Source organism: Dendrobates tinctorius, unplaced genomic scaffold, assembly GCF_039654945.1.
Source record: "Dendrobates tinctorius isolate UK_male_01 unplaced genomic scaffold, ASM3965494v1 ptg000008l, whole genome shotgun sequence".
In the NCBI taxonomy this organism is placed as follows: Eukaryota; Metazoa; Chordata; class Amphibia; order Anura; family Dendrobatidae; genus Dendrobates; species Dendrobates tinctorius.
This window is the reverse complement of record NW_027361676.1, coordinates 47,890,794-47,904,275: the sequence shown is the minus strand read 5'-3', so window position 1 is coordinate 47,904,275 and position 13,482 is coordinate 47,890,794. Positions and strand designations below refer to the sequence as shown.

Sequence of the window (13,482 nt, the reverse complement as noted above, 5' to 3'; positions counted from 1 at the left end):
ATCCATCATAGCATTATGTGGACTTTCCATTGGGAACTGTCAGGACTTCCTGTGATTAGTTTGCTGTGAGGGGATTCTTTTTTTGTAAACTGTTGTATTGTTTATCTAGATATTGAGATATTAAAAATGTATATATCTATACATTCCACTTAATTCAATAAGATCTGCCAATGCTTTAGCACCTATTGTTTTTTTTTGCAACATTAGCAAATGGTTCTTACTGCATATTAGATATGGGATACAGTGAATGTAGGCCTAAATGGCTGATTATTGATTGCAACACCACTGATCATACATTAGCCATGTCTTTTTTTAAGAGATCAACCACCAATCAATAACCAGTGGACAGTTTTATACATAGCGTTGAGCTTTTTAGAAAATATTCTGATATTTAAATGGCAGTTGGATGAATGCAAATTCTTTTTTTTCTACTAACCTTGAAAGTCTTGACTCATTTTTTTATATTCCATCTTAAATTCAAATTTTATAACATAATATGTATTTTGTACTGAGTGACATTTGTTATATGCTTGTTTTGCCATTTATCTGTTTGAAAATATATTTGGATGATATTTTTGGGTGGGTGGCTGTTTCTAAAATTCCATTTAGATTTTGCACATAGGTCATATTGTCAAGTAAGAATCTACCGTATAAGACGGTCCAGATTATAAGACGCACCCCAAATTTTGAGGAGAAAAATAGGAAAAACTTGTTTTTAATAAAATGGTGGTGCTTCTTATAATCCATGCATCTTATTGCTTACCGAGGGCGGTGGATGGGGTGAAGCGGGGTCCCAGGGTCGCTGCTGAAGGAGGCAGGAATGGGGTGATGTTGCAGGCTGCAGGCTGTGATGAGGGGGTTCTCTGATGTGCAGCACGCCACTGCAGGTGTCTGGTGCTGCAGCGGTGTCCGGCGCTGCTGCGGGTGTACGGTGCAGCTGTAAGTTTCCAGTGCTGCTGTGAGTGCCCTGCGGTGCTACGGGTTGTCCAGCGGTGCTGCCCGGTGCTGCTGCAGGTGTCTTTGGTGCTGCTGGGGCTCTGCCCGCATTTTGTAAAAGGCCAGAGCCCCGGCAGTTCCATGGTTGGTCTCCAGGAAAATGGCCACCTGGGCGGAACATCCGCAGATGTAGGTCTCAGCACCAAGATTTCGCGAGATGAGATTTCAGTGCTGAAATCTCATCTCCCAAGATCTTGGTGCCAAGATCTCCAACAGCGTATGCGCCGCCCCTGGCAGCCATTTTCTGAGAGTCCACCGCACAGGAAGCCATGGAACTGCCAGGGCTCAGGCCTTTCACAAAATGTCAACAGAGCCTCGGCAGCACCGGAGACACCAGTAGCAGCACTGGGCAACACCGCTGGACACCCCTGCAGCACCACCGGACACCCCCTCATCCCAGCCTGCGGCCTGCAGCAACGGTACCAGTAAGGTTTATACGCATTATAAGATGCACCCCCATTTTCCCCCCAAATTTGGGGGAAAAAAGTGCATCATATAATTAAAAAATATGGTATGTGCATTGTTGTTGTTATTATTATTATTATTATTATTATATCTTCTCCTATTCAGGAAGACAAATTTGATTTATTGCTATGTAATTCCACAAACTATATATAAAGCCACAGTGACAGTTGCAAGAAGAATAAACAGTCACTCACAGCTTTCCCCAACAATATAATCTAATCATAATTTGTAATCTGCCTCCAGAGATTATTTTAAATGAAAGGAAGGAGGTATTACCACTGTAATGACTGACAGTCTGCTCTCTTGATCTACATATATCACACTGATAACACCCTAAGTTAGGCGTTGAGATCCTGCCACAGCACAGGGGGAATCTCAAGCCGTGTCCTCAGCGGTCTCCTATTCTTCTGTAGCTGCAAAGGTTCTTGCTCAGCAGAGACGTACACCTACACCGTATACAGCTGTATGCTTCTGATACAGTACCGTATATCTGCTATTTGTATTACGGTCAAATCCATACTGAGTGAGCGTCTGTGTGTGACTCCGTAAATATATACAGATATTTACATTTTTCCCTACACCATATACAGATGTACGCTCCTCATACGGTACCATATATCTGCTGGTATTTTTGGTACATTTTCTCAAACATGAGGAAGTATGGTGGAAGAGGCCGCGGACATGGGTGGGGGTCAAGCTGGTACTGATGGTGGTGGTGGTGCATCTGCTGGTAGTGCCAAAAGCACAATAGCACCTAAGGCAGGAGGTGATGAGCCTGTGTCATTGTCTGGCTCCAGAAGGCCTGGAAGGCTCCCTTTTCTGGGAGTAGGTAAACTGCCTTTAAAACCGGAGCATCAGGAAAAGGTTTTGGCTTGCTTTGCCGAAACAGCCTCCAGCTCTATCGCCTCCTTTTCTGAAGTTTCAAAAACTGCAAGCACTGAGTCGTCAGTGCAGGCTCCTGGTCAGGAACAACACCTATCCTTGTGTCCTTCACCCCCACCAAAAGGAAGGCCACACTTCAGATTACTCCCTGGAGCTCTTTTCACATACCATGCCTAAGTTATAAAGTGAAATCCTGAATTCCCCAGTCCAAGATGAATATGACATGGAATGCACTGATGCACAGCCACTGCTAGATGTTTCTGCTGGTACATTGACCCAGAGCACTGCATTGCCCTCGCAGTCTACTGAGCCAGATTCTGACCCTGATGAAACTCAGGTGCCCCTTCCCGCATACTATACCTCCTTACACGGTGACACAGAGGAAGGCGCAGATGAAATTGAAGAGGAGGTGATGGATGACCCAGTTGTTGACCCGGATTGGCATCCATTGGGGAAGAGGGTGTCGCTTGCAATAGCTCAGAAGAGGAGGAGGATCCGCAGCAGGCATCGACATCACAGCTGCGGTTATCTGGCAGGCCCGTAGCAGTCCAAAAATGTGTTAAAAAAGCAAAAAGAGTTGCAGGACAGCTTGGCCAGACGGTCAAATTAGCACAGCGTGGAAGCCCTGAAAATGTTTCCCATAGTAGGAAGAGTGCAGTGGGGCACTTTTTTGGTCCAAAATCCTATTGATGAAGCAAAGGTTATCTGTAAGAAGTGTGGAAGGACCTTTAGCTGATGGAAAAGTCTCTGAAATTTGAATACCAGTTGCATGCTTAGACATGTAAACACCATGCACTTGCAAGCGTGGACGGACTACAAAACCTCAGGTAGCACACGTGCACCTGCTCCGACTGAAGGTAGCCAGCAACGCTACATCACTTCCCCCACTGTAAGCCCACTGGTTAGCACACCACCAGCAAATGTTGAGGTGTCGTCGCAAGGCCAAAGCAGTCAGGGAATCACAATGTTTTTCCAATGAAAGACTGCATCTAGGCCATCACCACCACCATCACCATCACCAACCCCCTCTCAGTCTGCCATGTCCACCGCTAGTTCCACCATATGCAGCTCTCAAGTCCAGCTCACCCTAGCAGACACTCTGAGTAGGACAAGAAAGTACTCATCCACTCATCCGCGTACACTGGCTTTGAACGCCTATATTGCCAAACTGATCTCATTAGAGATGATACCCTTCTTTTTGGTTGAAAGCGCAGCATTTCGCGAGTTCATGGCCTACGCTGTCCCACGCTATGTCCTACCCAGTCAGCACTTCTTTTCTAGAAAAGCCATCCCTGCCCTCCACCTGCATGTGAAAGACCACATAGTCCATGCACTCAAATAATAATGAGTGTAAATAAATAATCAAATAAATAATCAAGTGAGTGTAAAGGTGCACCTCACAACAGATGCATGGACCAGTAGGCATGGCCAGGGCCGTTACGTGTCTATCACTGCACACTGGGTGAATGTGGTGGATGAAGGGTCCACAGGGGACAGTGGCAGTGGGACAGTGCTGCCTAGCCCATGGTATAGGCAACAGTTGGCTGTAGGCGTTCAACCCTCCACCTCCTCCTCCATTAGCGAAAGCTCGTTGACAGAGCGCAGTCGCACGAGCACTCCATCCGCAGCTGCCATTGTTGCACATGAGGTGTCCCACTGTCGAACAGCTAGTGATGAGCATCAGCAGGCTGTTTTAAAGATTATGTCTTTGTGCGACAACAGACATACCACGGAAGTACTGGCTGACTACTTGCAGCGAGAAACTGAGTCATGGCTGAGCAGTCTACATCTTGAGCCAGGCAAGGTAGTCAGTGATAACGGATGAAATTTTGTTGCAGCCATAGCCCTGGCAAAACTCAGACACATACCTTGCCTTGCTCACACCTTGAACCTGGTGGTGCAGTGCTTTATAAATAATTATCCCGAGTTACCAGCCCTGCTCCATAAAGTGCGAAGACTGCTCGCACATCCGTTGCTCGCCCGTAGACTCCAGCCATATGCACAGGCTGCAGCGATTGCTCCACCTCCCCAAGCACTGCCTAATCATAGACGTTGCAACAAGGTGGAACTCCACCATGCACATGGTTGAGAGGCTGTGCGAACAGAGGCAGGCTGTAATGCATTTGTGGGAGGATACACGTGCAGGCAGTTTTAGGGCAGACATCGAGTTGTCGGGTGTGCAGTGGTCAAAGCTGAAAGACCTCTGTAAAGTCCTTCAGTGTTTTGAGGAATGCACACGGCTGGTAAGCGCAGATGACGCCATCATAAGCATGAGCATCCCACTTATGCATCTGCTCATGCAAACTTTGACGCACATTAAGGATCTGGCGTCTGCAGCAGAGGAGGAGGAGGGAAGCCTTGATGACAGTTAGGCATTGTATGCTCAGGGAACTGTGCTGGATGAGGTGGAGGAAGAAGAGGAAGAGGAGGAGGAGGATGAGGGGGATGATTATTTTGGGGAGGAGGATGCTTCTCAGGGGGCACGAGAATATGTTGGCTTGCCAAGGTCAGGTACAGGGTATGTGCTTGACTGGAAGGATGTGGATTTGGCAGAAAGAGCTCCTCCACCCACCATTGGCAGTGCATCAATGACACCTGGAACATTGGCCCACATGTGTGATTATCTCATGCGGATCCTAAAAAGGGACCCCTGCATCATGCTACAGTAGAACCTAGAGCTAATATTGGTGAACAAACAAGCTACTCTGGTAAAACATTTCTTAGAGGCATTCCCAGCACACAGCAGCAATGCAGGTTCTACCACGAGCCATACTGGGCCAAATGGAAGAGGTGTTCGTGGTGCACACAGCTTAACTGGCCTTGGAGACAGGGGTTTCATGACCATGTTGTGGACTGATTTCTCTAGTACCGCTCACATGACTGGTAATACTGAATCGATTGCAACAGACAGGAGACAGCAGTTGTCAACTATGGTTCAAAATTACCTCTCCTTCCCTATCAATGTTCTCCCTCACAGTTCATTCCCCTTTGACTACTGGGCCTGTAAACTGGACACCTGGCCTAAATTGGCACAATATGCCTTACAGGAGCTCGCTTGCCCTGCTGGTAGTGTGCTATCAGAAAGAGTCTTCAGTGCTGCTGGATCAATCCTGACAGAAAGAAGGACCTGGCTGTCAACCCAAAATGTAGGTGATCTCACCTTCATTAAAATGAACCATGCCTGGGTTTCAAAGAATTTTGTACCACCTTCCCTTGATGACACATAGGTTGCCAGCAAAATGGCTCTCTTTGTCCTCCTCTTCCTCCGACTTCTCCAATTCCTCCATTTGCAGCTGCTGAACGTCCAGCCTACACCTCAACATATGCCAGTTTTTCCACCTCCCTAACTGGGCTGTACCCCCCACAACTTTAGCCAAATAACCCTCAGTTTTCAATGCATTACTATTATTATAAAGTAAATTAAGGTTGACAAGCTTAAGTAATAAGAATTGATGTCGTTGCCATTGAAATGGGCACTGTAGGTGTGTTTACTGTCCTCCACTCTCTGCCGACTTTTATTCCCCATTGTCTTGCATTGAGGTCGAGTTTCGGTCGGAACTCCCACTTTTGCCGATAGTCGGCCGATTTTGTTTGACTCGACTTTTGGTAAAGTTGGGTGGTCCGAAACCCGACTCGACCCTCCCAGAGGCAAAGTCACTCATGTCTAGTTGGGAGACCTGTGACTAGTTTGTGCATTGCGGTCCAATCTCACATCGATTTGCACGGATGTCTGATTGCACCCTAACTCATAAGCATTTTATAAGGATATTGAAAATATGCATATATTATATATGAATTATTAGAAATGAAAATGTAAAAAATTTACCTCTCCCCATGCTGCAGGCGGAGGTTCTACTGGTGGATAGTATTTTGGAATGTCCCATGCTACTTGAGCCATGAACCATTTGAAATCCTTACACTTGAGATGTTTGCGTAGTTCTTTTTGAGACGTCAGATCTCCAGTACTCAGGTGTCTGTATTCAGGTCTCCTCTGGTAGATATACTCTGCAAATTCATCCATCCAGGTCTCTGCCACACGTTTCAGATTCTAATATACAAGAATTGTATCTTACTGTTAATAGCATAGTTCTTTTGAAATATTTCATGCAACATTATACATCAAGTAATTATGACCTTTGTTTGATAGAGTCAGATTAATGGCTCAATTAGTTTATTAAACGAAAAAGTACTGAGATGTAACTGCACTGCAGGGATTAATGAGACTCAAATTAATCAAGAACATACAAAATCATTAATCAGATTGCTTTCCTTTTAACCTTTTATTGTTTTAGGATATATATACAGATAAAGTTGAAGCTGAACCTAAAGTAAATTCTATATTTTTGATATAATTTGCCAAATATTTAGAATAATGAAATAACACTTTTTTGCAATTGTTAGCAAAGGGCTTCTTTTTTTATGATGAAGCAAGGCACTCATCCAAGTCCAGCTGGAGACTCAATTTAAAGAGTTCTGTTTAAAGTACCTTTAGCAGTAATCAATAGGATTGGTTTTAACTGCTTGACTGCTGGGATCCCCATCACTTAAAAGGGATCCTGGGTCATTTGTTCCTTCTCATTCTGGTTGAGTTTCAGTGAGGTATCAAATATTAGAACTGCAGACTCAATGGAATTGATAAAAACAGTCAATAACTGCTCCTGTTATCTTCTAGACACCTACTGTAATTGACACATCTTTCTAATTGTGCAGTGAAACTTTCCTTGTCTCTCAGGTTTACACATTAATGTTTTATCTATATTACGTTTGTATGTAAAAGAACTCATAAGTGAAAATTGTGCTGCTATACAGGTTTTTCACAAGGTCACATAAAATAAGGCATACATAAATTTGCAATACGCACTTAAGTCCAAAGATACAGTATGTTCTATTAGAGTGTTATACAACTGCCTCACCTTGGCAGGGATTCATCACCTTCTCCTTAGATATTAGAAAAACCTTTTTGACAGTGAGGGTGATCAATGAGTGGAACAGGCTGCCACGAGAGGTGGTGATTTTTCCTTCTATGGAAGTCTTCAAACAGAGGCTGGACAAACATCTGTCTGGGATGATTTAGTGAATTTAGTGAACCCTTCTTTGAGCAGGGGGTTGGACAAGATGACCAGGAGTTCCTTTCCAACTCTACCATTCTATAATTCTATGATTCTTATGGCCACTACCTTCTACTATGCTCCACACCGGATTTTGCAAGTGGCCTGGTGTGCTTCAATGTGATTATTTGTTTAAGCCTAAAAAAAAGTCCACCAAGATACACACCTGTGTCTTAGTATTAAGACTCTTAGTTCTGTTTGTTTGTCTGTGCACCATTACCTGCTCTTGGCCTGCCTTTGCCCACTTTATTTTGAGCTTTCCTGTGCCTAGTTACCTGTGGTCTACAGTGCTTCAAGTCCTTGCTCCATAATTGTTTTCCTATGTTTTGGTTGCCTATGGCTTCCAATGTTTCAAGTCCTCACTCCATACATACTTTGTTGCTGCTACATCAACACCCAAAATCCATGTGCCCACCTGGACCTGGGATTAGTGGATCCATATAACGAAGTGAGCCTTTAACATCAAGATGTGCATAAGATGAAGCAAATATGATGCACTGCTATACACCTTGTTGCCATGGCTTGGACAAAATTTTTCCCTAGAAAAATTGAAAACTGTATGTCTAGCTTAAAACTTTAATGATAATTTAAAAATCAGCATAGAGAAATCTCCACAAACCATTTATACAGCTTTATATATGATATTATTGAAATTATATTTCAAATCCATGTTGTGCACAACTCAAATTTGCTCTTATATATGAGATCCTAAAATTTATTTTTCTCCCCAGAAAATTGACCATCGGTTTTAGTATAAGTACGCAAAGTGCATATGCAATAGAAGAGACATTATAAATAAATGATGTATATAGAGACATGCAAAAGTATTCAAACCCCCTTGGCTTTTTACCTATTTTGCTACAATACAACCTGAATTTGAATATTATTTTAATCCAATTTGTGTATGATGCATCAGCGCTAAATAGTCTAACTTGGTTAAGTGTAGTGAGAAAAATATAATAATAAATTAAGTTTATGGGATCAATTAACTAAAACTTTGATGTGCAAATGTATATACCAATTTTGCTATGAAGCCTCTAAAAAATTCTGGTGCAAGCAATTATTTTCATAAGTCACATATTTAGTAAAAGGAAGTCCACCTGTGTGAAATCTAAGTGTCACATGGTCTGTCAGTATAAACACAGCTTTTCTGAAAGGCCATGGAGGCAGCAACACCATTAAGGAAGAGGCATCATTAATCAAACAACACCATAAAGGCCATGGAGATCTCCAAACAAGTCAGGGATTAAGTTTTTGAGAAGTACAGGTCAGGGTTGGGTTATAAAAAAAATCCCAATCTCTGATGATCCCCCAGAACACCATCAAATCCATTATCTTCAAATTGAAAAACCATGGTACCACAAGAAACCTGCCACTCACAGTGCTAGCAGGGATTTGACCGAGGTCACAACAGTCATTTATTTTATAATAAATAGATAATAAATAATTACAAAAATTCTAATAAATAGTCATTTATTTTATAAATAAACTGGAGCAGTGGGCAGCAACTAACAATGGTTTTTAACAGGGAAAAAATCAAAGTACTACATCTGGGAAATAAAAATGAAAAAAGCATATACAGAATGAGAGGAAAAGGGCTAAGCAACAGCACATGTGAAAGACTTGGGTATACTAATAGATCATAAACTAAACAGGAGTCAATAGTGTGAAGCAGCAGCAAAAAAGGCAAATGCAATTCTAGGATGTATTAACAGAAGCATACAGTCTAGATAATGTGAAGTCATTATCCCCCTCCACTCCTCTTTGGTCAGACCTCATCTGGAATACTGTGTCCAGTTTTGGGCACCACATTTTAAAAAAGACATCAACAAACTGGAGCAAGTTCAGAGAAGAGCGACTATAATGGCGACTGGTCTGCAAACTATGTACTATGAGGAACAGTTACAGGATTTGGGAATGTTTAACTTGCAAAAAAGAAGACTGAGAGGAGTTGTAATAGCTGTCTACAAATATCTCAATGGCTGTCACATTGTAGAAGGATCATCTTTATTCTCATTTGCACAATGAAAGACTAAAAGCAATGGGATGAAACTGAAGGGGAGGGGACACAGATTAGATATTAGAAAAAACTTTCTGAAAGTGAGGGTGATCAATAAGTAGAACAGGCTGCATGAAAGGTTGTGATTTCTCCTTCAATGGAAGTCTTCAAACAGAGACTGGACAGACATCTGTCTGGGATGATTTAGTGAATCCTACTTTGAGCAGGGGGTTGGACCAGATGACCCAGGAAGTGCCTTCCAACTTTACCATTCCATGATTCTATGAGAGTTCAGCCCAGCGGGGAACACAGCCTCAGTGACTGGCAGTAACCTTGATCACATCACCGCCGGTCACTGACGCTGCGCTTGCAGCAGTTCATTCCCCTGTGGTTATCAGCCTAGACGATTGCATCTTGGAACCGTCCAGGTTGGAAACTATTTCTGCCCCAGGCGTGGATTATGACATGGGACAGAACAACGAAGAGGTGAGGGATATTGTTTTTTTTTATTTTCGGTTTATTACAGGAGAACGAGGGCTTCGGTGGAATTAGGTGTTCGGTGAGCATAACTCTGCTTGTTATTTTTAAATAAAAATGGAAAACTGTTTTGTTTCATTTTTAATAAAAGACTTTATTCTGGCTGTGTCTCTATTTACCATACAACTATAGGATTAGTAATGGAGAGGTGTCTTATAGTCACCTCTCCATTACTAAGCCGTGAGCTTGATGTCACCAGACAATACAAAGGTGACATCAACCCCACAAATATGAACTACACTTGCCGCTGCTACAGGTCAAGTGGGAAGAGCCAGGCAAAGTGCCAGATTTGGTGCATCTAATAGATGTGCCTTTTCTGGGTGGCTGTGGGCTGCTATTTTAAGGCTGGGGGGTAATAACCATGGCCCCTTACCAGCCAGAGAATACCAGCCCTCAGCTATGAGCTTTAGCAGGGCTGGTAGTCAAAAATAGGGGGAACCACATGCCGTTTTTTAAAATTATTTATTTAAATAATTTTAAAAAAAAAACAGCGTGAGTACACCTCTATTCTTGATAACCAACCTTGCTGAAGCTGACAGTTGAGGGTTGCAGCCTCTAGCTGTGAGTTTTGCCAGGCTAGTTATAGAAAATACAGTGAACCCACAACTTTTTTTCATTTATTTATAGCACAGACGGCGGCTGATGAATACCCCCATCGGCCGCTCATGCTGTAACTGTTATTATCGGCAGCAGAGGTAGGCTGATGAGAGTTATAGTCTCATCAGCTGCAGTCTTCTGTCTCTTTTATCACTTAAATATAACTCTCAACATTCTCCCCTGCTCGCACCATTGCCAGGAGAGCAGCGGAGAATGATGAAAGCCATGTTCAGCACCCAGCGCTGAACAGCGCTTACTGCAATGTTACTTCCCTGATGCCCGTCCACGTGGTACTGATGTGGCACATGGATGCCACACGTGTGCTGAAAGTATTACACACATGGACGCTAACATTTCCGATACCATTTTTTTCCGCTACCGTAAATATCATGAATTGTGAATAGCGAGTTTTTCTATTTGGCAGCTGTCACACACTAAAAGACTATTTTTATTGCGAAATATAGTTTTTGCATCCCCATATTTTGAGAGCTATAATTTTTCCATGTTTTGGCCTACAGAGTCATGTGAAGTCTTGTTTTTGAGGGACGAGTTGACTTTTTTGTTACCATTTTCGGGCACATTACATTTTTTGATCATTTTCCATTCCAATTTTTGGGAGGCAGAATTAACAAAAAAGAGCATTTCAGGAATTTAATTTGCAGGGGTGGGTTATGCTGTTCCATGTGTAGTAAAATTAGTCAAGGTTAGATTTCAGAAAGGCAGATTTTAAGGGATTCAGAAAGAGAATTGGAGGGATCCAATGGCTGGATATCCTTAAAGACAAAAATGTCCAGGAAGGATGGGAAATCTTGAAAAATGAAATTCTCAAAGCACAATTGTTAACAGTTCCAAAAAGAGGGAAGAATAGGAAGCATTTAAGGAAGCCAGGATGGATGAACACAGAACTTAAGCACATGCTAAAAAGGAAGAAAAAAATGTTTATAAAATGGAAAGAGGGAGGCATATCTAAAGAAGAATATAATGCTGTCTGCAGAACCTGCAGGGAACAAATCAGATTATCTAAAGCTGACAATGAATTGAGGCTTGCAAGAGATGTCAAAAGCAATAATAAAGGATTTTGGGGATATGTCAAAAGTAAAAGAAAAGTCAAAGATGCTATAGGATTTTTACAGGATGAAAATGATGAAATGGTAAGACAGGATGTTGAGAAGGCCGAACTTTTAAATTCCTATTTTGCATCTGTTTTCTCTCAGAAAGGAAATGTAACATCAACTGTTCTTCACTGTCCTATTAAGGGAATAGAAGAATACAGGATATCTATAAACAGAAAGATAGTGAGGAAACACTTAGCTAACCTAAATGAATTCAAGTCACCAGGTCCAGATGAATTACACCTCAGAGTACTGAAGGAGATAGCAGAAGAAATTTCTGAACCCCTCTCCATGATCTTTGAAAATTCTTGGAGAGCAGGAGAAGTCCCAGAAGACTGGAGAAGAGCAAATGTTGTTCCTATCTTCAAAAAGGGGAAGAAGGTGGACCCAGGCAACTATAGGCCGGTGAGTCTGACTTCTATACCAGGAAAGATCTTTGAACAAATTATTAAACAACATGTATGTCAGTACCTGGATAAGAATGAAGTGATTAAACAGAGTCAGCATGGGTTTGTAACTAATAAGTCATGTCAGACTAACTTAATTTCCTTCTATGACGGAATCACTGATTGGGTGGATCAAGGAAATGCTGTAGATATAGTATATCTTGACTTCAGCAAAGCATTTGACAAAGTATGTCATACAATCCTTATTGAAAAAATGTCTAAGTATGGAATGGACAAGGCAACTGTTAGGTGGATTCATAACTGGCTTAGTGATCGGACCCAAAGAGTGGTCGTAAATGGCTGCACATCCAGTTGGAAGAATGTCTCAAGTGGGGTACCACAGGGCTCTGTCCTGGGCCCTGTATTGTTCAACATCTTTATCAACGATTTAGATGAAGGAATTGAGGGTAAACTGATTAAATTTGCTGATGACACAAAGCTAGGAGGGATAGCTAATACTAGAGAAGAGAGAGAGAGGATTCAAAAAGATATAAATAAACTGGAGAAGTGGGCAGCAAGAAACAGAATGGTTTTTAACAGGGAAAAATGCAAAGTACTACATCTGGGCAATAAAAATGAAAAAAGCATATACAGAATGGGAGGAATAGGGCTAAGCAACAGCACATGTGAAAAAGACTTGGGCATACTAATAGATCACAGACTGAATATGAGTCAACAGTGTGATGCAGCAGCAAAAAAGGCAAATGCAATTCTAGGATGTATAAGGCCTCTTTCACACATCAGGTTTTCGCCGTCAGGCGCGATCCGGCGCTTTTGACAGAAACCGGATCCGGCGAAATGCAATGCCGGATCCGTTTTCCCCCCCATTGACTTGCATTTGCGCCGGATCGCGCCGGATGGCCATGCGTTTCATCCGGTTTTCGCCGGATCCGGCAATGTGTCGCGATCCGGCGTCTGGAAAAAACGGTGACTGTAACGTTTTTTGTCTCCGTCGAAAAAGCCGGACACGCCGGATCCGGCGCGTCCGGCTCTTTCACACAATGAAAGCCTATGAGCGCCGCAATGCGCCGGAACCGGCGAAAGCCGGATCCGTCGGCCGGATCCGGTTTTTTGGTCTGAGCATGCTCAGTAGCTCTGCCCACAAGACATATATAAAAGCAAGACAGTGGGACCCACAGCCACACCCAACATGCCACCCAAGACAGCAACCAGGCGCAGGAGAAGGCAGGAGACCACTGCAGCACCATCCGCACCACCACCACCCCAAATGGAGAAGTAAATAGAACATGCTGAGGAGGGGAGGCCAGCAGCAGATGAGAGACGGTAATTATCAAATAACCCATTCCTCCAAACTAGGGCTATTGAATATCAAGATATTC

At 42.9% G+C, this 13,482-nt stretch overlaps 1 protein-coding gene across 1 annotated transcript in view; it reads right to left on the bottom strand.

Moving 5' to 3' along the window:
* The window catches only part of GALNTL6 (polypeptide N-acetylgalactosaminyltransferase like 6), a 3,047,192-nt gene that overhangs the window by 204,245 nt on the left and 2,829,465 nt on the right, over nucleotides 1-13,482 (bottom strand). The window contains exon 9 of the mRNA XM_073577390.1: nucleotides 6,170-6,391. Within this exon, the coding sequence (XP_073433491.1) occupies nucleotides 6,170-6,391 (222 nt within the window). The remainder of the gene's footprint in view (nucleotides 1-6,169; nucleotides 6,392-13,482) is intronic.